Raw genomic sequence first — 27,059 nt, forward strand, 5'->3', positions numbered from 1 at the left:
ACAGCACTTTTATTTCTGGACAGTTGTCTGAAGAAAATAAAAACATTAACCAAAAGATATATGTACTCCCATGCTCATTTCAGCATTATTTATAATAGCCAAGATATGGAAACAACCTAACTATCCAGTATTGGATGATAAATAAAATGTGATTTATATGTAATATGTATCATACATATCACATATCACATATGTACATATACATGTGTACACACACACACACACACACACAAATGTGGAATACTATTCAGGAATAAAAAAGAATAAAATTTTGCCATCTGTGATAACATGGATGGCCCTCGAGGTCTTATACTAAGTGAAACAAGTCAGACCAAGAAAGAGGAATACCATTTGACTTCACTTATATGTGGAATCTACAAAATAAACCAAAAAATCAAGCTCATATATCACATTATATATATATATATATATATATCACATCACACATCAGATATATATCACACATCGCATATATATCACATATCTCACACACATATATACACATACGTGTACAGATGTAGAGTACTAGTTAGCCATTAAAAAGAATGGAATTCTCTCATTTGCGGTAACATGGATGGACTTTGAGAGCATTATACTAAGTGAAACAAGTACAACCACGAAAGAGAAATACCATTTGATTTCACTTATATGTGGAACCTACAAAATAAAACAAACCAAAATTTAAGCTCATAGATACAGAGAACAAATTGGTGGTTGCTGGGGTGGAGGGTTGGTATGCAAAATGGGTGAATGGGGTCAAAAAGTACAAGCATCCAGCTATAAAGTAAATAAGTCATGAAGATGTAATATATGCCTTGGTGACTATAGTTAATAATACTGTATTGCATATTTTAAAGTTGCTAATACGGTAGATCTTAAAAGTCCTCACAATAAAAAAAAATTTTCTAACTATGTATGGTGACAAATGTTAACTAGACTAGACTTATTTACTGTGGTGATCATTTTGCAATAATTATGGTGCATACCTGAAACTAGTATGTCAATAATACTTAAAAAAAAAAAAAAGCCTGAAAAAGCATGTGGTTTTAATATAGATAAAAACATGATCAATTAGAATATAAAACTTTAAAAATTCCATTTGAAATAGCAACCAAAAGAAAGAATACCCAGTTAAACCTGAACAAGAAACAAAGTCATACGAAGAAAGCTAGAAGCTCTGAGGGGCATGAAATAAAACTTACGCAAATGATACAGCTACTCTAGGATATGCAGTATTTACAGTATAAAAATGTTCACTCTCCCTACATAAATCAATAAATTCAGAAAGACCACCTAAAATATCAATGGGTTTTTAGGAGAAAGTTGAGAAAATCTGAAGACAAACTAATCTTACCAAACATTAAAACGTATTATAAACCCAAAAAAGTATAAACTGTTTAGCACTGAAAGAGAAATGAGCAAATAAATCAATAGAACAATATATCTAGAAATATGCCCACAAATATGAGTGTTGTTTTACTCAAAAATGACCTTTTGAATCATTGTGAAAAAGAGAGCTTATGCAATAATGACAATTAAAATAATCAGCTAACCATGTAAAAAAAATTAAGCTGAATTAATAGATCACTCCTTAGAGTAACATAAATTCAAGCTTACACAAAGATATAAAGGTATAAAATAAAATCATATACATTATAAAAGAATCATGGGTGAACATATGATCTTAGGTACAAAAGACTTCTAGGCAGGCATAAAACCCAGAAGCTATAAAGATAGATATGTTTAACTACCCAAATTTTTAAAAAAATGCAACAAAACAAGTCAAAAGCTGACTGAAAAAGTAGGAAAGAAATATTTACAGAATACATAATGGACACAAGATTAGTTTGTAGAACATATGATTAAGGATTATTAACAAATATGATTAAAATTAGTACTTGATTTTTTAAAAAGCTAGTACAAATGTCTTATAAGATTCTGAAAAGACACTTGACTTTACTCATAATTAAAAGAACAGAAATCAAAGCAAGATATAATTTTTCTAAATCTGACATAATTTATAATTTTTAATCCCTTGGATAAATAAAAAGGTGGAAAGCAGACACTATTCTGTTTTCCAAAGTGATTCTGGTTTCCAAAATGATACACTATTGGTGAGTATACAAATTGGTAAAAGCTCTTGAAAGGCAATTTGACTCTATCAAAATGTAGTTTGTAAATACTCAATTTGAGTACCACAGATTGTGTGATTCCAGTACTAAGAATTTATCCTACAGTTATGATGGCAAATATGTGCATGCAGATTTTCACAGTAGCATATGTATTTATTTTCTCATGAATACCAAGAGGATTATCTTGGTATACGTTAGAAACTAAAGAAATAGTGTATAGTAAATAAAACACTGGAAACTTATTTTTGTTCAGTCACCATTGAAACTGCTTCTGATACTGTGATTATTAGAAAAATTCTCTGCATTAATAGTGATTATGAATTTTCATAGATTCTCTAAAGTTTTATCATATAATAATATTTTAAAATTAATTTACTTTGATTCATTTTCTTAAAGACTGAATTCCAATCCTAATAGCCTAAACCTAAAGAATCATTCCAAGAATTAATATTTGAAATGCATACTTTGTGTCTTTTCCTTTACGAATTTATTCTTGGCACAAAACATTTATTTCATGCATTCTTAGATGATTTATTCACACTTGAAAAGTTTCAAAATGTATGAGATGTATCATATCACACACACATACCTTAAATCCACCACTCCTTAATTTGTAGCATTTAATTCATTAAAGGATTTTTTGAAAGGAGTTCCAACATTAATTTTTCAGGATTCCACTGCAATTCTTGCATTAGCATAATAAATATAAAGGAATTTATTTTTTTCTAGCTATTTCATAGACCATCTTTTAAAAATGCACAAAATTTTATCTTATAGTTTTAGTTTACTTATTGATTTTTGTGAGAGAGAGACAGAGCACATGAGTGGGGGAGGGGGAGAGAAGGAGAGAGGGAGAGAGAATCCCAAGCAGGCTCTGTGCAGAGCCCAACGCCGGGCTCAAACTCATGAACAGTGTGAGATCATGACCTGAGCCAAAACCAAGAGTCAGATGCTCAACCAACTCAGCCACCCAGGCACCCCTAAAAATGCACAAAATTTTAAATGGACCAATACACATTTATCTTTTAAGAATTTCATCACACAAAATTATAGTATTTGTTTGAATTCATTTCTGGGGCATATTTAGGATGTCACTGGTAATCCCATTAAAAGCTTTATGAAATTCTAGTTCAAATGATTAACTAAACACATGTACTTATTGATTCCACCTGAAACAAAAATACAAATATAAAAATAAATCCACAATGGTGTAAGATGCTTGGAAGGGGCACTGCCAGAGGACCAGATGTGTGTAAGAGTATATGAAAACTGCCATACTTAAAGAACTGAGGAATCCATCCTATACCTATGTAAGAGAAAACTTCCCCAAAAAATGCAAAGTGAATTTTCCTAGAAAACAGACTGTAACAAGAGACAAAGAACATCAGATTATAATAAAGGGGTCAATTCATTAACAGAATATAACACCTGCCACAAAAAACGTCTTAAATCACAGCAACTGCATTTTCAGACCACAATGCTATGAAACTAGAAATCAATGACAAGAGGAAAACTGATAAATTCACAAATGTGGAGGTTAAACAGTATGCTCCTGAACAATGAATGGACCAAAGAAATCAAAAGGGAAATAAAAAAAATCTTGAGACAAATAAAAATTGAAACATATAAAAATTTTTGGGATACAGCAAAAGGAGTTCTAAACAGAAAAATTTTAGTGATAAAGACCTACATTAAGAAAAAAGAAAAAAATCTCAAATAAACAACCTAACTTTACACCTCAAGAAACTATAAAGAGAAGAACAAAATAAGCCCAAAGTTAGTAGAAGAACGCAATCACAAAGCTCAGAATGGAAATGAATGAAATAGAGACTACAAAAACACTAGAAAAGATCAATGAAACTAAGAGCTTGTTCCTTGGAAAAAAAAAAAACAAAATTGGCAAACCTTTAACTAGAATAAGAAAAAAAGAGAACACTCAAAATTGGAAACGAAAGAGGAGACATTACCACTGATAACAAAGAAAGACAAAGGATCATATAAAATTACATGATTATATACCAACAAATTAGATAACCTAGAGGAAATGAATGCATTCCTGGAAACACATAACCCAACAAGACAATCATGAAGAAAGAAAATCTGAACAGATCAATTACTAGTAAAGAGACTGTATCAGTAACCAAAAACCTACCAGCACAGAAAAGTCCAGGACCAGATGGTATCACTAGCAAATTCTACCAAATATTTGAATAAGTAATGTCAATCCTTCTCAACAGTCTCAAACTCATTTTTCAAGACCAATGTTATTCTGATATCAAAGGGAAGGATAGCACAAGAAAAGAAAATTACAGGCCAATATCCCTGATGAACACAGATGCAAAAACCCTCAACAAAACATTAAAAAATCAGATTCAACAGTCCATTAAAAGGACCATACACCATGATCAAAGCGGGATTTATTTCTGAGATGCATTGGTAGTTCAAACATAAAAATCAGTAAATGTGATACATTAGCAAAATGAAGGATAAAAATCCGTATTTCAATAGATGCAAAAAAAAAGCATTTGACAAAATTCAACATCCTTTTATGATAAAAACTCTCAACAAATTGGACACAGAAAATACATACCTTAACAAAATAAAGACCATGCGGGTACCTTGGTGGCTCAGTTATTAAGCATCTAACTTTGGCTCAGGTCATGATCTCAGTTTATGAGTTTGAATCCTATATCAAGTGAGTCTCACTTGGGTGAGCTTGAGGCCCATTCTGGGTGAGCTTGTCCCCACTTTGGGGGGACCCCAGTCCCACTTCAGGTGAGCTCCAGCTCCACTTTGGGTAAAACATGAGCTCCAGGTAAATACTGCTTCTTTTTCTCAATCTCCTACCCCTCTTCTCCTCGCTCACTTGCGCCCTGTCTCTCTCAAAATAAAAAAAAAAAAGATCATGTGTGACAAGCCCATAGTTAACATCACACTCATCAGTGAAAAGCTGAATACTTTTCCTCTTAATATCAGTAACAAGACAAAGATGCCTATTCTTTTACATATATACACAGACATATATATATATGTCAAGTTGACTAGCATACAATGTATACAGTGTGCTCTTGGTTTTGGGGGTAGATTCCTGTGATTCATCCCTTACATACAACACCCAGTAGATGCCTATTCTTGCCCAGTTTATTCAACATATTTCTGGAAGTCCCAGCCAGAACAATTAGAGAAGAAAAATAAAAGACTTTCAAACTGGAAAGAAAGAAGTAAAATGTCTGTTTGCAGATGACATGACATTACACATAGTAAATCCTAAGATACCAAAAACAAACAACAACAACAAAAACCCCACTTATAAAGCAGTAAAATAAATTCAATAAATATACAGGACACACACTAAATATACAAAAATCAGTTGTGTTTCTATACATTAGAAATAAATTATTGAAAAAAAAATTAAGAAAACAATGTAAATAGCATAGTAATTAACAAAGGAGAAACAATTATGCTAATCATATGCTTCCCCTACATAAAGTACTGTGTATATTTTTCCAAAGCAGGAGAACTTCTTCAAAATTCACAGTGAGTGTTCGGGTGGAGGAACTATCTGAATTTCATCGCAAGGTTAAAGAAAAAGTCCTATACACTTTAAAACAAAAAGGAAATTTCCTTTCCAAGGAAAAAGTCAATTCAGTATTAGATCCTCATCTAGGATATAAAGTGACAGAAGAAAATAAAGAAGTGACAGAAGAAAATTTTCAAGAGAAAATTTTTAATTTAGAATTCTACACACAGATAAACTATCAATTCAGTATGACAGCCATGTAAAAGTATACAAAATTTTTGAAACAATAAAGTTGTTAAACAAGCAAAAACTGGTACAAACACACGAAAAAATGAGAAAGCTAAAAGATACAGTAGAAATTTAATCTATTTCTCTCAGGATCTAATTGCTCAAATAGATCAAAAAAACATTAATTTTACAATACAATTATCAAGATTGATTGAAATATTTATAACCATGTGATCATAAAAACAAAGAATGCACAAAATACTAGCAAACATGTAAAATTTTTTTTTTTAATTTCAATGTTTATTTATTTTTGAGAGAGACAGAGTGTGAGTTGGGGAGGTGCAGAGAGAGAGAGAGAAGGAGATATGCAATCTGAAGCAGGCTCCAGGCTCTGAACTGTCAGCACAGGGCCCAACGCAGGGCTTGAACTCACAGACTGCAAAATCACGATCTGAGTCAAAGTAGGGCACTTAACTGACTGAGCCACCCAGGCGCCCCAGCAAACATTTTAAAATAAGTGAAACTACATAATATTCACAGCATTAAAAAACCATGGATTTAGCCACACACACAAAAATACCAAGCCGATTCTCCCAACAACAAAAGTAGAAAGCAGAAATCAACAACAGAGGATAAATGCTCCCATCATTCTCCATTCCCCAATAATATCTATTCACTTGGAAATTTTAAACTTGGCCTTATTTTTTTTTTAAGTTTATTTATTTATTTTGGGAGAGACAGAAAAAGTGAGTAAGGGGAATGGCAGAGAGAGGGAGTGAGAGAGAATTCCATGCAGGCTCTACACAGGCAAGATCATGATCTGAGCCAAAGTTGGACACTTAACCAACAAAGTCATCTAGGTGTCCCTAAACTTTGCTTTAAATAGTTCCTGAGTAAAGGCGATAACTGGAGTCACAGATAATTTGGAAAAGAATAATGAAAAGACTACATAGTAAAAACTATGGAATGCAGCCATAGTAGTACTCAAAAAAACATTTACATATTTAATGAAATGTTAGAATATAAGAAAGATCAAAAGAAAATAATTAAGAATTGAACTGAAGGAGATAGAAAAATGTATGTTATAGCAAAGACAAACATATATATGTATATGTGCCTATATAAAAGTATATGTGTAAATAAATATATATTATAAATACATATTATATATAAGTATCTTTAAATATTTTAAGTATTACTTTTTCCTGCTGTTTTCGTTGCCCTGTCTGCTAATTATCACAACTGACATAAGATATTCACAAGCTCTGCACTGATATTTAGAATCAAATAACAACGGAAAACAGGACTTGAACTCTAGAAGATTTAAAACACATTAAGAATATGCTTTTTAAAAAAAGAAATTAAATTTGACACAGGATGTATTTATAATATTGAAAATAATAAAAATGTAAAGTAATAATACCATAAGCCCTTACTTCTCAAAATTTTGCATGAAAATGCCCCAATGATAGACAAGAGTAAATTGGCTTTCTCAATAATTGTATGTATATATAAGACTTATGGATGAGACTATTTTAAAACTTGTGGAACATGATTCATTACCAAAATATAATAAAGATTTCATAAAATCACTTCATCTTTATTTCTATCCGGTTTCCCAGTACTGAGAACATAAAAGACACAAAACGACAGCTTTTCCTTTCACTATTTTATTAAAAACATATTATTTTTTATGAGTCATATATGAAATATTATAAACATATATTTATAAAGGAGAAAGATGAAGTACAGATGTGAAGTGTATTCATAGTCACATGGGCAGACAAAGATAAGTCTAGACCTTAATTGTTTTGATTCCAACTTCAATGGTCCTGATATAGGAAGAACTTGTTACATATTTTCAGGATATAATTACCCTGATAACAACTTTATCAGTGACACACCTTTGTAGCAATGTCTACAACTGTCTCCCTTTCATCCTCCCAAAAAGAAAGAACAGTATAATAGACTTCAATGAACTTTACATACACAATAATGGAAATTTAACAAATAATGAAAGTAAGTCCTGTAAATCCAAACAAGGAAAAGACTGAAACCCTCTAAAAAAGTTTAAGCTAAAATTGTATTTTCCCATTTTAGGAGTCAATCATACTTAATTTGAGGATGAAATAGATAATTCTTCAATAATGTCTTTAGTTTTAAATTTATGATAATGTGTGATGTTTATAAGATTCTATATACTTTTCTAATACCAGCTTCATGAGATGTATGCTTCTAAACATCTTACCTTTTTTGCTATAGAAGAAGGGGGCTCCTTTTTCATACTTCTTAGTAAAAACTCTGGCATGTTGTTTTCAATGTCCTCACGAGTTCCCTTTTTACGCAAAACTGCAGCCAAAAATGAAATAACCTGGGAGGAAAAAAACATCTTTTCAATTACTGTGTAAATGTTTCAAGATGGACAAAATTTTATGGCTTACATGATTAACTACCCAATTAGTGACAATTTGAGTATGTACAAATAGATTTGTTACAGGGAAAAACAACATGAAATACCAGTATTGGTTTTCTTTATATATTAACAAGTAAGTGTATAGTACACATTACCCTGCAATATAGTAAAAAAGAATTCTCATGTTGCTTTCTCTTCCACAGTAAGTTCTACCTACTCAATGAATTCTTCCTTGAAATCATCAGTTGGAACATTACCTTATTTGTTTCTCTCCATGGAAACTATCTCTTCATATACTCTTTTAGAATAAACTATATACATTCTTTTTTCCCTGTAGAAAACAAACCCATTAAGGGAGTAATATTTGGCTCACAAAGTTGTGCACTTCTGTTTATCTAATAAATATAGATGGAATGATAGAATGTTATTTTAAGATAGGCAATTCATTAATATATACATCACTTTGAATAAGAGCTATTCTCCAAATATCAAGTAAGAAAGACAAAGAAACATTATAAAGAAAATATAACCCCCATAAAGAAGAGCAAGAAATATTTAATCCGTTGGATGTTGGTTCAAATTTCAGCATTACTTGCCTGGCAGCTATGTAAACTAGGGTAAGATGGTTAACCTCTTAGAGTAACTAAAAATACTTGAAAATAGCAAAAATAAATATTTGCAAGTTGTAGTAAAGATGGGGCGAAGGGGCACCTGGGTGGTTCAGTCAGTGGAGTATAGGACTTTGGCTCAGGTCATGATCCCGTGATCTTATGGTTCATGAGTTCAAGCCCCAAATCCGGCTTGCTGCTGTCAGCCCAAAGCCCTCTTCAGGTCCTCTATTCCCCCTCTCTGCCCCTCACCTGCTCATATGCTCTCTCTCAAAAATAAAATAAACATTAAAAAAAAAAAGTTGGGGGGAATTATCTGAGGTATCCATATAGGAGAAAAGAATTAATCATTACTTAAAAAAAAATAAACTATATAAATATTAAAACATAAAGAAAAAATTTAAGAAAACTAGAAAAAAAAAACCCAGAAAGGTGTTTTTAACATGAGTATGATTATCTATAATCTTAATTTGATTTAATCTTAATTAAATCAAATGACAGAAGAAAAAGAATGGTATAAGAGAAGTAGCTGAAGAGATAAACTTCTAAAAGCTGATTAAAAAAAAAATTAAGCCATATATTCCAGATCCACGAAGAACATCAAACCAATAAATAAGTAAATACATAAATAATCAATCAATCCACAAGTAGTGTTTCATAGAAAACCTGGCCAAAACTTGAGACCAAAAAAAATCTTAAAACAAGAAGGGTGTGTGTGTGTGAATAAGATCGCAGAGAAGTAGAGAGACCCTAAGCTTGTCCTGTCCCTCAAACACAGCTATATAGTTATTATATATTATTCTGAATACTCAAGAAATCAATCAGAAGTCTGAGAGAACAATAACTGCAAGTCTACAAGTACAAAAGCAACCATGTTCTGGAAGGTAGGAGTGTGGAGAGTTGACTTGGAGGAGACAGCTTCAGGTACATCAGCAGCAGAGAGGGAAGCTGCTTATGGAGGCTACTTACTGCTGCAAAGTATTAAGAGCAGTAGAGCACAAAATCTGAAATTTCAGAAGTCCACTATAATGGGGGATATGCCTGGTTTAAAGGTGCTCAGGTGGGGAAGCTGGGCAGAATCCCAGGTGTGACCATGTGGTCTTAGGATCCCATGGGTTGCAAGGAGAATGGGTGGTATTTCTAGGCATAGAAGTGGGGACTCAGGCTGAGGGGAACAAGCAGGGGTGACAGCTTTCTGCTCTATTTTGACATAAACTCTGAAGTGCTACAGGATCATGCAACCACTTTCTTCACGTAGGCCGGCAAAAACTCAGACTCCACCAGAGGAATGGTGTGGGTCTGCACCATGGGAGTCCCTAAAATTTGTAGTTTTGAAACTTGGTATCACTTCTGAGATAAAAACAAACAAACAAAACAAAACAAAATAATAACAACCCTCAGACATGGGTGGCAGGGTGAACGCAGTGTTCTGCTGGAAACCGAGTCCACAAGAAGGGTAATTGATTGCTCTTCTGAAGCGTTTGTGAAGGAGGGGGAACGACTTTCAGCTCCAGGGCTAGAGGGGGACATCACCATATACATTCCACCCCTCAGTTCTGAAAGCCTTCCGTGAACAAAACAGCGCCACCTAGTGAAGGCCAGAGCCACTTTCACCAAGTGACACCCCCTTGAGCCCTGAGGCACATTTCTATTGAAATACATCAGCCTGAGAATCGGCACAGCCGGCCCCTCCCCCACAGAAGACCCGCACAAACAACTTGTTGGCACCAGGTCTACTGATCACAGAGTGCTACAAAGCTTCCGCTCTGGGAGAAATAGGGTCTAGCTTCCTGTTTCCTTTTATTCTTTATTTTAAAAAATTATTTATTTATTCTCAGTTTTTTCTATTCCTTTTATTTTTATTTTTTTTAAAGTTTATTCACTTATTTTGAGAGAGTAGGGCATGTACGAATGAGGAAGGGACCGAGGGGAAGAGAAAGAGAGAGAGAGAATATCCCAAGCAGGGCTCAATCTCACCAACTGTGAGATCATGACCTGAGTGCTTAACTGACTGAGCCACTCAGAAACCCTGCACACAAGAATTCTTTACCCAACAAGGCTCTCATTCCAAATAAAAGGAGAAAGAGTTTCCCAAACACAAACTAACGGAGTTCATGATCACTAAACCAGCCCTGGAAGAAATTTCATGGGGGATTCTGAGTGGAGGGAAAAAAAAGGACCAAAAGCAACAATAAAGGCCAAAAACACCAACTCTACAGGTAACACAATGGCACTAAATTCATATCTTTCAATAATCACTCTGAATATAAATGGACTAAATGCTCCGATCAAGAGACACAGGGTATGGATAAAAAAAAAAAAATCAAGCTCTAACTATATACTGTCTATAAGAGACACTATAGACCTAAAGACACCTCAGATGGAAAATGAGGGGAACCATCTGTCATACCAATGGATGTCAAAAGAAAGCTGGAGTAGCCATAGTTACATGAGACAAACTAGATTTTTTTTTTGAGACAAACTAGATTTTAAAATGACTGTAACAGGGGCGCCTGGGTGGCTTAGTCGGTTAAGCATCCGACTTTCGCTTAGGTCATGATCTCACGGTTCGTGGGTTCGAGCCCCGCGTCGGGCTCTGTGCTGACTGCCAGCTCAGAGCCTGGAGCCTGTTTCAGTCTGTGACTACCTCTCTCTCTGACCCTCCCCTGCTCACTCTCTCTCTCTAGAAATAAAAAAAAAAAAAAAAAAATTAAAAATAAATAAATAAATAAATAAAATGACTGTAACAAGAGATGAAGAGCATTATATCATAATTAAGGTGTCTATCCACCAAGAAGATCTAACAATTGTAAATTTTATGCCCCCCAAATATTTATGCACCCAAATACATAAATCAATTAATAACACATAAACAAACTCATTGAAAATAATACAATGATAGTAGGAGACTTAACATGCTACTTAACAGCAATGCATAGATCATCTAAGCAGAAAACCAACAAGGAAACATAGGCTTTGAATGACACACTGGACCAGACGGACTTAACAGTAGAATACCCATTCTTTTCGAGTACACACGAAACATTCTCCAGAATAGACCACATATTGGGTCACAAATCAGCCCTTAACAAGTTCAAGAAGATCAAGATCTTACCATACATACTTTCAGATCATAATGCTATCAAACTTCAAGTCAACCACATACGTGGAAAGCCCTCAAATACATGGAAGTTAAAGAACATCTGACTAAAGAATAAATGAATTAACCAGTATATTAAAAAAGAAAAAAGTACATACAGAAGCAAATGAAAATGAAAAAACAATTGTCCAAACCCTTTTTGATGAAGCAGAGGCAGTCCTAAGAGGGACGTATATTGCAATTCAGGCATATCTCAAGAAGTCATAAAGGTTCCAACTATACAACCTAACCTTACACATAAGGGAGCTAGAAGAGGAATAGCAAATAAAGCCTAAAGCGAGTAGAAGAAGGGAAATAATAAAGACTAGAAGGAAAATAATAAAGATTAGAGCAAAAATAAATGATAAAGAAACAAACAAAAAACAGAATAGATCAGCAAAACTGAGAGCTCGTTCTTTGAAAGAATAAAATTGGTAACCCCAGCTCCAGACTTATCGAAAAGAGAAAAGTACCCAAATAGATAACATAATGAATGAAAGGGGAGAGATCACAACACCACAGAAATACAAGCAATTATAAGAGAATACTATGAAAAATATGTCAACAAGCTGGGCAATCTGGAAGAAATGGAAAAACTCCTAGAAACTCACAAACTACCAAAACTAAAACAGGAAGAAATAGAAAATTGGAACAGACTCATAACCAGTAAAGCAATTGAATAAGTAATCAAAAATCTCCCAAGAAACAAGAGTCCTGGGCTAGATGGCTTCTGCCAGAATTCTGGGAATTCTACCAGACATTTAAAGAACAGTTAATACCTACTCTTTTCAAACTGTTCCAAAAAATAGAAATGGAAGGAAAACTTCCAAACTCCTTCTACAAAGCCAGCATTACCTTGATTCCCAAACTAGACAAAGAACCCTCTAAAAAGGAAAATTACAGGAAAAGGAACATGGATGCAAAAATTCTCAATTACTACTAGCAAATCAAGGGGCACCTGGGTGGCTCAGTTGGTTCAGTGTCTGACTCTTGATTTTGGCTCAGGTCATGATCTCACGGTTCATGGGATTGAGCTCTATGTCAGGCTCTGCACTGACAGAGCCCCTGCAACAGGCTCTACGCTGACAGTGTAGAACCTGCTTTGGATTCTCTCTTTCTCTCTCCCTCTCTGCCCGTACCCTACTCACATACTCACTCTCTCTCTCAAAATAAATAAACATAAAAAAATTGTTTTTAATTTAAAAATTTTTTTAAAATACTAGCAAATTGAATTCAACAGTATATTAGAAGAATAATTCTCACCATGATCAAGTGGGATTTATTACCAGGCTTCAGGGATGGTTCATTATTCACGAATCAATCAATGTGATACATCACATTAATAATAGAAACTACATGATCTTACCAAAAGATACAGAAAATTCATCTGACAAAATACAGCATCCATTCTTGATGAAAGCCCTCATCATACAAAGGATAGGTGTAACATACCTCAACATCATAAAGGCCATAGATGAAAACCCAAGAGCCAACATCATCCTTAGTGGGGAAAAACTGAGAGTCTTCCTTCCTATGGTCAGGAACAAGACAAGGATGTCCACTCTCACCATTACTGTTTAATACTGTACTGGAAGTCTAGCCTCAGCATTCAGACAACAAAAAGAAATAAAAGCCATCCATACCAACAAGGAAGAAGTAAAACTTTCACTATTTGCAGGTGACATGATACTTTATGTAGAAGATACCAAAGACTCCAGAAAAAACTGCTAGAATTAATACATTAATTCAGCAAAGTTTCAGTATATAAAATCAACGTGAAGAAATCTGCTGAGTGTCTATACACAACTAACAAAGCAGCCAAAAGAGAAATCAAGAAATCGATCCCATTTGCAAATACACCAAAATCAGATACCTAGGAATAAAACTAACTAAAGAGGCAAAAGATCCAAAAACTATAGAACACTTACAAGAAATTGAAGAGGATATCAAGAAATGAAAAAGCATTACATGCTCATGGATTGGACAAACATTAAAATGTCTATAGTACTAAAAGCAATCTATACATTTAATGCAACCCCTATCAAAATACCACAGCATTTTTCAGAGCTAGAACAAACAATCTTAAAATTTGTATGGAACCACAAAAGACCCCAAATAGCCAAACCAAACTTGAAAAAACACAAACAAAACTGGAGGCAGCACAATTTTGGATTTCAAGGTATATTACAAAGCTGCGGTCATCAAGACAGAATGGTACTGGCACAAAACAGATACTCAGATCAATAGAACAGAATAGAAAACCTAGAAACGGACCCACAACTATATGGTCAACTAATCTTCGAAAGGAAAGCAGGAAAGAATATCCAATGGAAAAAAGACAGTCTCTTCAACAAATGGTGCTGGGAAAACTGGATAGCAATATGTAGAAGAAAGAAACTGGACCACATTCTTATACCATACACACACAAAAATTCAGAATGGATGAAAAATCTAAATGTGAGACAGGAAACCATCAAAATCTTAGAGGACAACACAGGCTCCCACCACTTTGACCTTGACTGCAGCAACTTCTTACTATACACATCACCAAAGGCAACGGAAACAAAAGCATACATGAACTATTGGGATTTCATCAAGATAAAAAGCTTCTGCACAGCAAAAGAAACAATCAATAAAACTAAAAGGCAGCCTATGGAATGGAAGAAGATATTTGCAAACAAGATATCTAATAAAAGAGTTAGCATCTAAAATCTATAAAGAAATTATCAAACTCAATACCCAAAAAACAAACAACCCCATTAAGAAGGGGCAGAAAAAAAGAATAGACACTTTTCCAAAGAAGACATCCAGGTGGCTAACAGACATATGAAAAGATGCTCAACTTTACTCATCATCAGGCAAATACAAATCAAAACTATAGTAAGATACTACCTCACACCTGTCACGACTAAAATTAACAACACAAGAAATAACAGGTGTTGGCAAGGATGCAGAGAAAGGGGAACCCTCTTGCATTGTAGGTGGGAATGCAAATTGGTGCAACCACTCTGGAGAACACTATGGAAATTTCTCAAAAAACTAAAATTAGAACTACCCCATGATCCAGCAAGTGCACTATCAGATATTTATCCAGACAATACAAAGATACAGATTTAAAGGGGTACATGCATCCTGATGTTTATAGCAGCATTATCAACAATAGCAAAACTACAGAACTATAGAGAGAGCCAAAATGTCCATCGACTGATGAATGGATAAAGATGTGATATAAATATACAATGAAATATTATTCAGCCATCAAAAAGAATGAAATCTTGCCAGTAGCAATAATGTGGATGGAGCTAGAATGTATTATACGAAGCAAAAGAAGTCAATTAAGAGAAAGAAGAATACCATTTGATATGACTCATATGTGGAAATTAAGAAACAAAACAAATGAGCTTATGGGAAGAGGGGTAAGAGGAGAAAAGGAAACAAACTACAAGGGTCACTTAAGGATACAGAACAGAGTTGATGGAGGGAAGTAAGTGGGAGATGGGCTAGATGGGTGATGGATATTAAGGAGGGTACTTGCTGTGATGAGCACTTGGCATTGTACCTAAGTGAAAAATCACTGAATTCTACTCCTGAAACCAATATTGCACTGTATGTTAACTAACTAAAAGTTAAATTTAAATTTTAAAAAAGGCAGCAAGAGGAAAAACACAATAGATTAACTACAAAAAAAGCAAAAATTGGACAAACAGCTAAACTTCCAGAAAAAAAATGAAAGACATTCTATGATAAATATTTTCAAAATGGCAAAGAAAATAAAAGCAACCTAGTTTTATACTCAGTGAAAATATCATTCAAGAATAAGATAAAGATATTTTCAGACAAACAAAAACTGAACACATTTCTAATCAAGAGAGTCACAGTAAGGAAAAGAACTAAAGGATGTTTGTAGGCACAAGGAAAATTATCCTATGTAGATATTCAGTGATGCAAGAAAAAATTAAGAGCAACAAAATATGGTAAATATATAGAAAATATAAATATATATTGGTATTATTAAACAAAACTAAAATGTCTTCCTGAAATAAATATGACAACAAATGTATATGAGTCAGAAAGTGCCCAATGTAGTTTCAATATTCTGAGGTACTTATGCTGTCTAGGAGGAAATAATAAGTACTAATTTATATTAAATTTTGATTAGCCAAACATGTCTGATATAATCATGTCTATAACAGACAGCCAAACAAGTCTATTATAATCTCTAGAAAGAAAAACATTAATGTATAAGTACTAACCTATCAAGAGAGAGATAACAGAAGAATATGAAATAATCTATTCAAGGGGTACCTGGGTGGCTCAGTCGGTAAGGCACTGACTCTTGATCTTGGCTCAGGTCATGATCTCATGGTTCATGCTCGGGAGTTTCTCTCCTTCTCTCTCTGTCCCACCCATGCTCACGCTCTCTCCCTGTCTCCCAAAATAAATTAATTAATTTAAAAAAAAACCTCTATCCAAAAAGGGACAAAAAAGAGGACAAAAATAAACATAGGAAGCATGCAACAAATAAAAAGCAGTAATAAATAGTAGGCTCAAATCCAAATATACTGAAAGCACATTACATGGAATGGACTAAGCATTCCAATTAAAAAACAAAGATTGTCAGATCCTTAAGATATATATGCCTTTTACACAAAAACATTTAAAACAAGGGATAAATTGTAAGTATAAAAATTAAAAAAGACCATGTGAACAAAAATCAAAAGCAGGTTGATGTAGCTGTATTAATAGACTCTAAGGCAAAAACATCACTAAATTAAAAAGATACATTTCAAGCTTTGATATTGATTTATAATTTTAATTCACTTGGAAGACCTAAAAAAATGTAAATTGTTAAAAGAAAAGTTCACTGAAACAAGTAGACAAATCCACAAGCACAATGGGAGATTTTGAAATAACTCCATAAGAACAAACAAAATAATCAGTAAAGACAGACTATTTGAGTATCATGGTTAGCAAATTTGACCATATTTGGACATATTTGATCTATACTGTACACTACTGCAAAGCATAGTTTCATTTAAAGTACACATTACTTTCTAAAAAAATAAATGAATAAAAATAAAAATGGATGCCTGGGTGGCTCAGTCAATTGAGCATCTGACTCTTGATTTATAACCCTAATAACAGAATTTCAAAATACATGAAAAATGAAGTTGACAAAACTAAAGGAGGAAATAGACAAACCCAAAATCATAGATTTTAACCTCCCTCCCTTAGTAATACTAAAAACACAGAAAATCTGAACAGTATCAATTACCTTGATTTGCCATACATCCAACTGGAGAATACATTTTCTCTTCAAATTCACATAGTATGTTCAATAAAATGAGCCATTACAAAAGTCCTCAATAAAATTTTCAAAACACTGAAATCTTCTAGAATATATTCTGTAAACACTATGGAATTAGAAATCATCAATGAGAGATCTTAAAAAAAAGTAAATATTGGTAAGTTAAACACACTTGTAAATAACTCAAGGACCAAAGGGAAAAAAAATCACAAGACAAATTAGAAAACAATTTGAATTATAAGAAATGAAAAAATAACAGATCAAAATGTATGGAATATAGATAAAGCAAAGTTTACACATACATTTAGGGCATAAGAAGTTAGGTATGAAATTAATGACCCAAGGTTCTACTTTAATAAGGTAGAAATTCAAGAGCAAAATGTATCTAAAGTAAGTAGTAGGAAAATAATAGAAATAATTGCAGAAACCCATGAAATAAAACACACACACACACACAAAACCAACAGAAAAAAAGCTAAAAGTCAGTTTTTTTTAAAAGATCAACAAAATCAATAAACCTTGTTGGACTATCAAGATTAAAACAGATAGAGGAGGAGGGGCCAAGATGACAGAAGAACATGGGAGGTTTTTTGCACCTCTCATCCCTGAAATGTAGCCAAATCAACACTAAACCATCTTGCACACCTACAAAACTGATTTGAGGACTAACACAACAATCTGCACAACCTGAACCACAGAACTCAGCAGGTAACATGGTGCAGAGAAGTGAACTGGGGGAGAGAGAAGACATGGAGGACAGGTAGCTGTTTTTGCTTGTGGAGAGAAGGAGATGTGGGGAGAGTATGGGAAAAGCAAACCCCCAGACACCCCAAGAGCAGCTGGAGAGAAAAAGGAAGAGTGGAAACAGGCTCAGAACTGAACAAAAAAGGGAGAAAGGAGAAAGGATAGGGTTTAAATTCCATTAAGACTCTATAAACGGGGAGTGCAGAGTCTGAAACTCCACAGCTCGTTACCTGGCAGTGCTCTGGTGGGAAGGGCAAATCCCTGGGAGAAGAGAGCAAGGTCCGAGGAGTCCTTGAGCCACGTGAAGAGAGGTGGTTCCCCTCCTGGGAAGACATTTTAGAAGTGGTGCAGCCTCTTCACAGGCAAAGGTCCCAGCAGACCCCGGAGAATGGCCACATTCACTGGTATTGGAGCAAGGACTTTAAAGGTGAAGCCTGGTGCTAGATGTGTGTTGTGATTTGCCCTAATCCCTGAAACACTGCTGTTACACAATTGCATGAACTTTTTCTGGGGTGAACTTATGCCCAGATCTAGTCAAGGCATCAGCAGTGGAATGGTCTCGTGAACATTCCTGGTGGTGGGCTGGCACCCACATTGTTAGAACGGATCAAAGCAACAGTCTCTCAGAAGTGAGGGGTTGGAAAACACAGCCCCATCTGAGATAAAACTCAGGAGGGAGGTGCCACCTGCAAGCCTAATGGCTTGGTTACAGACAAGGGAAGTGGATGGAAGCTGGAAACAGGAGGGGTGCTTGATTGCCAGTTGGGGAGAGCACAGACTTCTGATTCTAAACACTGGGTAGCTGGGTCACGCCATTTTCACCCCTCTGGTGCATGTGCATACATGCCTACATACACCACAACAATCTACCCCAGTAAGCTAAGCAGCACCACCTAGTGAAGAACAGAGCCATTACACTAAGCCCCACCCAACTGGACCAACCATGCTTTTGAGGAACACAAGTCTATCTGACAGCTTAGTTTATGAACTATAAAGTGCTTCACAGTTGGACTTCTGGGGGAAACCCAATGTAATTTCAATCATATTTGATTCTGTTTGCTGGTCTATCTATTCAATTTTTTTTTCTTTTCTTATTCTTGAATACAGAAAGAGAAAAAACTTATTTTTATTTCTCATTTTTATTAAAAAGATTTTAATTTTTTTCTACTATATTTTTTACTTTTTGGTAAACTTTTTATATTCTATTTTTGTTCAATTATTTCATTTTATTGTTTTATTGTATTCATCTTCCAAATTTTCACTTTTTTCCCATTTTTTCTTTTATCTTTCCCCTTTTTCTCTAACCTATCAAGTTTCTTTCAACAACCAGACCAAAATACACTTAGGATCTGGCATCCGTTATTTGATTTTTTTGTGTGTTGTTGTTAATTGTTCAATTTTTATTATTTTTTTCACTTTATTAATTCATTTTCTTCCTTCAAAATGATGAAAAAATCACCCCAAAAGAAAGAACAGGAAGATATGACAGCCAGGGACTTAATCAACAAAGATACAAGCAAGATATCTGAACAAGAATTTAGAATCATGATAAAAGAATACTAGCTGGGATTGAAAATAGATTAGAGTCCCTTTCTGTGGAGATAAAAGAAGTAAAAGATAGTATGAAATAAAAAATGCTATAACTGAGCTGCAATCTCAAATGGATGCCACAGCAGCAAGGAAGGATGAGGCAGAGCAGTAATTCAACAGTATAAAAGACAAATATATAGAGAACAAAGAAACAGAAAAAAAGAGAGAGACTAACACAAAAGAGCACAATATAAGAATTAGAGAATGCAGTGACTCATTACAAAGGAATAACATTAGATCATAGGTATTCTATGTCCAAAAAGATGAAGAAAGAGTTAGGGTTAGGGTTAGAAGGTTTATGTGAGCAAATCATAGTGGGAAACTTTCCTAACCTGGGGAAAGACACAGACATCAAAATCCAGGAAGCACAGAAAAATCCATTAGATTCAATAAAAACTAACCATGAACAATGCATATCATAGTCAAATTAAAAAAATATTCTGGTAGGGGCGCCTGGGTGGCTTGGTCGGTTAAGCGTCCGGCTTTCGCTTAGGTCATGATCTCGTGGTTTGTGGGTTCGAGCCCTGCATCGGGCTCTGTGCTAACTGCCAGCTCAGAGCCTGGAGCCTGTTTTGGAGTCTGTGTCTCCCTCTTTCTCTGACCCTCCCCTGCTCACGCTGTCTCTCTCTCTCTCTCTCCTAGAAATAAAAAAAAATATTAAAAAAAAAAAAAAAAAGAATTCAGGTAAAGAAAGAATCATGAAAGCAGCAAGAGAAAAAATGTCCTTAACCTACAAATGAAGACAGATCAGTTTCATAGCAGACCTATCCACAACTTGGCAGGCCAGAAAGGAAGGCAGGATATATTCAATGTGGTGATTGAAAAAAATATTCAGCCAAGAATCCTTTATCCAGCAAGTTTGTCATTCAAAATAGGAGAGATAAAAGAGTTTCCCAGACAAAAACTAAAGGAGTCTGTGACCACCAAACCAACCCTGCAAGAAACTTTAAGGGATACTCAGAGGGGAGAAAAGACGAAAAAGAAAAAAAAAAAAAAAAAGACCAAGAACAAAAAAGACTAGAAAGGACCAGAGAACACCACCAGAAATTCGAACTCTACAAGTAACATAATGGCAATAAATTCATTATCTTTCAGCACTTATTCTAAATGTCAATGGACTAAACGCTCCAATAAAAAGACTTAGGGTAACAGAATGGATAAAAAGATAAGATCCATCTATATGCTGTTTACAAGAAACCCATTTTAGACCTAAAGATATCTTCACATGGAAAGTAAGGGGAAGGAGAACCATCTATTATTATGTTCATGGCTGCCAAAAGAAAGCTGGAGTAGCCATACTTATATCAGACAATCTAGATTTTAAAATAAAGACCTTAAGAAGGGATGAAGGAAGACATTATATCATAATTAAGGGGTCTATCCACGAAGAAGATCAAACAATTGTAAAGATTTATGCTTCAAACATGAAAGCAACCAAATACATAAATCAATTAATCACAAACATAAAGAAACTCATTGATAATAATACCATAATAGTAGGGGACTTTAACACTCCCACTTATAACAATGGACAAATCACCTAAAGAGAAAATCAACAAGGAAACAATGGCTTTGAATGACACACTGGACCAGATGGATGTAACAGATATATATATAGAACATTTCATCCTAAAGCAGCAGAGTACACATACTTCTCCAGTGCACATGGGGCATTCTCCAGAACAGATCGCATACTGGGACATAAATCAGCCTTCAACAAGTACAAAAAGATGGAAATCATACCATGCAGACTTTTAGACCACAACACTATGAAACTTGAAATCAACCACAAGAAAAAATTTGGAAAGACAACAAATACTTGAAGACTAAAGAACAGCCTACTAAAGAATGAACGCACTAACCAAGTAGTTAAAAAGGAAATCAAAAAGTACATGGAAGCCAATAAAAATGATAACACCACAGCCCCAAACCTCTGGGATGCAGCAATGGCAGTCACAAGAGGGAAGTTTATAGTAATCCAGGCCTTCCCAAAGGAGGAAGAAAGGTCTCAGATACACAACCTAACCTCACACCTTAAAGAGCTGGAAAAAGTGCAGCAAATAAAACCCCAAACCAGGAGAAGGCAGGAAATAATAAAGATTAGAGCAGAAATCAATGCTATCAAAACCAAAAAAAACAGTAGAACATATCAATGAAACCAGAAGCTGGTTCTTTGAAAGAAATTAACAAAATTGATAAGCCCCTAGCCAATTTGATCAAAAAGAAAAAGGAAAGGACCTAAATAAATAAAATCAAGAATGAAAGAGGAGAGATCCACACAGCAGAAATACAAACAATAAGAGCATATTATGAGCAATTATATGCCAATAAAATGGGCAATCTGGAAGAAATGGACAAATTCCTAGAAACACATAAACTACCAAAACTGAAACAAGAATAGGAAGTTTGAACAGACCCATAACCAATAAAGAAATCAAATTAGCAATCAAAAATTTCCCAAAACACAAGAATCCAGGGCCGGATGGCTTTCCAGGGAATTCTACCAAACATTTAAAGAAGAGTTAACACCTATTCTTTTGAAGATGTTCCAAAAAAAATACAAATGGAAGGAACACGTCCAAACTCATTCTATGAAGCCAGCATTACCTTGATTCCAAAACCAAAGACGCCACTAAAAAGGAGAACTACAGACCAATATCTCTGATGAACATGGATGCAAAAATCTGAACAAGATACTAGCCAAATGGATCCAACAACACAGAATTAAAAGAATTATTCACCATGATCAAGTGGGAATTATACCTGGGATGCAGGGCTGCTTCATTATCTGCAAAACAATCAATGTGATACATCACATCCATAAAAGAAAGGACAATAACCAAGAATCCTCTCCATAGATGTATATCATAGTCAAATTCACAAAATAGCATTTGTGAGAAAGCAGAGAAAGCATCTGACAAAATACAGTATCCTTTCTTGATTTAAAAAAAAAAAAAACCCTCAAGAAAGTAGGGATACGGCCTGAAACTGCTCCACTGCTCTCTCAGTTCGATCCCCATCTGGAAAGCACCAGGGCCTGCAGGTTTCTGGCAATATCAATAAAGCGCATGGAGTAAGACCTGGAAATGAAGTGGGGCTTGGGACACAGAACACGACCCACCTTGCTACACCTGCGGCACAAGCAAAAGAGTGACCCAAAAGAGTGATTTGCAACGCTTGGTTGGAAAAGGGACTGGGGCACTACCATTTTTCTGCCCACAACCACCAAGGCGGGACCTCAGGGAGTGGCCTACAGGACAGCAGTGGAGGCTAAGACCTGCCTACACCAATCCAATCCACACCCATCCCTGCTAGAGAGCTGTTTTTTGTTTGTTTGTTTCTTACCGAAGCCTGAGGCAAGACCAACATGGATGCACTGCCTTGATTGATTCTAAATCAATTCTTTCTACTTAGATATATTTTCCCCTGTATCATTCATATGCCTCCCCTCTAATGGACTGGGCACTCCTGTCATTGGTTTGCTTGAACAGTCACATTTAATCCATTCTCTAGATGTATATGCTACACCTGCACCAGTACCTTTCTATCTCTCTCTGGAGTGATCAGACTATATAGTTTCTCTGAGTAACATTATCTTCATAACTTTCTCCTCGCCTCCTACCATATTCTCCTCTTTCTCTCTCTGAATTAAACCTCTTTGCCTCTGTCTGGTCATTGTCCAATTTCACTTTCTCCCTGCCCCTATCATTTCTCTCTTTGTATATGCTCTTCCATCAGCACTGCATACATTCTGCTCTTTATTTGTCAAGGCTGAGAATTCCGGTTTTATGTATTAGGCTGTCCTTTGTCTTTTTTTTTCTTTTTTCTTTCTTTTTCTTTTTCCCTTTCGGTTTGCTTGTTTGTTGGATGTGTCTGTGTGTTTGCGTGCCTTTGTTCATGTGTGTTTGTCTGTCTGTTTTCCTTATAAGGGCTACCTCAAGAAACAAGCCAAAGTACACATGGTGGAGAGTCCCAAATACCACTACGAGCAGGGAAATAAAATAACCAAAGTCTCAAAAAGAAAGGCCAAGAGACACCATTAAAAGAACGGGGGCGACTGGGTGGCTAAGTCGGTTGGGCGGCTGACTTCGGCTCAAGTCATGATCTCACAGTTCGTGGGTTCGAGCCCCGCATCGGGTTCTGTGCTGACGGCTAGCTCAGAGCCTGGAGCCTGTTTCGGATTCTGTGTCTCCCTCTCTCTCTCTGACCCTCCCCTTCTCATGCTGTTTCTCTCTCTCAGAAATAAATAAAATGTTAAAAAATTTTTTTAAAAAATAAATAAAAGAACACTTCCTGAATGGAAAGGCCCTGGACAGTCAATGAGCCTTCTTTAATATGGTAGTACTCACAGGTGCAGAGCACATACCAATCTTTTAAAACAAGAGACAGAAAGCTAGCCAAAATGATGAAATGGAAGACATCTCCTTAAAGAAATTCCAAATAGAAATGACAGCTAAAGAACTGCTCAAAACAGATATAAGCAACATAACTGAACAAGAATTTAGAACAAAAGTCATAAAATAAATCGCTGGGCTTGGAAAAAGCCCTGGAAGACATCACAGAAGCTATTGCTACAAAGACTATGGAGCTTAAAATAGTTTTGATTAATTAAAAAATGCTATAAGTGAAGTGCATATAAAATGGAGGCGTCCAATGCATGGATTGAATAGGCAGAGAGGAGAACAGGTGAAATAGAAGACACAATTATAGAAAAAGAAGAAGCCGAGAAAAATAGAGATAAATTGATCCAGGAGCAGGAAAGGAGAATTCAAGAACTGAGTGATACAATCAAACAGAACAATATCCGTAGCATAGGAATTCCAGAAGAGGAAGACAGAGGGAAAGACACTGAAGGAGTACTTGTACAAATTATAGCTGAGAACCTCCCCCAATCTGGGGAAGGAAGTAAACGTTGAAATACAAGAGGCACAGATAACTCCCCTCAGGTGTAACTTGAATCAATCTTCTGCAAGACATATCATAGTGAAACTGGCAAAATATAAGGACAAAGAGAATTCTGAAAGCAGCTAGGGATAAAAGGGACCTAACATACAAAGGGAGACCTATCAGAGTAGTTGCAGACCTATCTACTGAAACTTGGCAGGCCAGAAAGGAATGGCAGGAAATCTTCAATGTGATGAACAGAAAAAACAGGCAGCCAAGAATCCTCTATCCAGCAAGCCTGTCATTCAGAATAGAAAGAGAGATAAAAGCCTTTCCAAATAAACAAAAATTGAAAGAAGTCGTCACCACTAAACCAGACGTACAATAAATCCTAACGGGGACTCTATGAGGGAAATGTTACAAAGAACACAAGATGCCAGAGACACCACTACAAGCATGAATCCTACAAAGGACACAGTGACTCTAAACCCAAATAACACTGAATGTAAATGGACTAAAGGCTCCAATCAAAGGACACAGCGTAGCAGAATGGATAAAAAAAAAAAAATCCATCTATTTGCTGTCTACAAGAGACTCATTTTAGACCTGAGGACACCTTCAGATTGAAAGTAAGGGATGGATGGAGAAATATCTATCATGCTACTGGAAGTCATAAGAAAGTGGAGTAGCTATACTTACATCAGACAAACTGGACTTTAAAGTAAAGGCAGTAACAAGGGATGAAGAAGGGCATTCTATAATAATTACAGGGTCTATCCATAAGGAAGAGCTAACAATTATAAATGTCTATGCACCGATTTCGGCAGCACCCAAATACATAAAACAATCACAAAAAGAAACAATCTTAAGGATAAGAATGTGCTAACAGAAGAGGACTTTAATACTCCACTTACAGCAATGGATAGATCAACTAGACAGAAAAATCACTAAAGAAACAATGGACTTGAATGACACATTGGACCAGATGGATTTGACAGATATATTTAGAACTCTACTTCCTGAGGGGGCGCCGGGGTGGCTTAGTCGGTTAAGCGTCCGACTTTCGCTTAGGTCATGATCTCACGGTTTGTGGGTTCGAGCCCCGCGTCGGGCTCTGTGCTGACTGCCAGTTCAGAGCCTGGAGCCTGTTTCAGTCTGTGACTGAAATAAATAAAACATTAAAAAAAAAAAAAAAAAAAAGAACTCTACTTCCTGAGGCTATGGAATTCACTTTCTTCTCAAGTGTGCATGGCACATTCTCCAAGATAGATCACATACTGGGTCATAAAGCTGCTCTCAATAAATAAAAAAGAAATGAGATCATACCATGCACACTTTCAGATCAGAATGCTATGAAACTTGAAATCAATCACAGGAAAAAATCTGGAAAACCTCCAAAACACGGAGGTTAAAGAACACCCTACTAAAGAACGAATGGGCCAATCAGGCAATTAGAGAAGAAATTTAAAAATATACGGAAACAAATGAAAATGAAAATGCAGCAATCCGAGCTCTATGGGATGTGGCAAAGGCAGTCCTAAGAGGAAAGTACATTGTATTCCAGGGTTATTTCAAGAAGTTAGAAAAAGCACAAATACAAAATCTAACAGCGCACCTAAAGGAACTAGAAGGAGACCAACAGGAGCACCCCAAACCCAGTAGTAGAAGAGAAATAAAAATCAGGGCAGAAAAAAGCAATATAGAATCCAAAGAAACAGCTGAACAGATCAATGAAACCAAGAGGTGGATTTCTGAAAAAATAAAGGAAACTGACAAACCTCTAGCCAGGCTTCTGAAAAAGAAAAGAGAGAGCACCCAAATAGACAAAATCATGAATGAAAATGGATTTATTGCAACCAATCCCTCAGAAATACAAGCAATTATCAGGGAATACTATGAAAATTTATACGTCAATAAACTAGACAACCTAGAAGAAATGGACAAATTCCTAAACACACACTCACTACCAAAATTCACATGGGAAGAGAGAAAATCTGAACAGACCTATAACTAGGGAAGAAATTCAGTTATCAAAAATCTCCCAACAAATAAGAGCCCTGGGCCAGATGGCTTCCCTGGGGAATTCTACCAGACATTTAAGTCAGAGTTAATACCCACTCTTCTCAAGCTATTCCAAAAAACAGAAATGGAAGGGAAACTTCCAGACTCCTTCTACGAAGCCAACATCACTTTGATTCCCCAGCCAGACAGAGACTCAGCAAAAAAAGAGTACTACAGGCCAATATCCTTGATGAATACAGATGCAAAAATCCTCAGCAAGATACTTGCAAATCGAATTCAACGGCATATAAAAAGTATTATCCACCATAATCAAGTGGGATTCATTCCTGGGTTGGAGGGCTGGTTCAATATTCGCAAATCAATCAATGTGATACATCACATTACCAAAGAAAAGATAAAAACCATATGATCCTGTCGATAGCTGTAAAAAAAGCATTTGACAAAATACAGCATTTTTCTTCATAAAGACCC

At 35.4% G+C, this 27,059-nt stretch overlaps 1 protein-coding gene across 5 annotated transcripts in view; it reads right to left on the reverse strand.

Moving 5' to 3' along the window:
* The window catches only part of ERCC6L2 (ERCC excision repair 6 like 2), a 131,360-nt gene that overhangs the window by 87,428 nt on the left and 16,873 nt on the right, over nt 1-27,059 (reverse strand). For all 5 annotated transcript variants that reach the window (XM_039245689.1, XM_039245687.1, XM_039245688.1 and 2 more), the window contains exon 3: nt 8,129-8,251. In XM_039245689.1, the coding sequence (XP_039101620.1) occupies nt 8,129-8,251 (123 nt within the window). The remainder of the gene's footprint in view (nt 1-8,128; nt 8,252-27,059) is intronic.

The sequence above is a fragment of the Hyaena hyaena genome, unplaced genomic scaffold, assembly GCF_003009895.1.
Source record: "Hyaena hyaena isolate Hyena2069 unplaced genomic scaffold, ASM300989v1 scaffold_269, whole genome shotgun sequence".
Taxonomy (NCBI): Eukaryota; Metazoa; Chordata; class Mammalia; order Carnivora; family Hyaenidae; genus Hyaena; species Hyaena hyaena.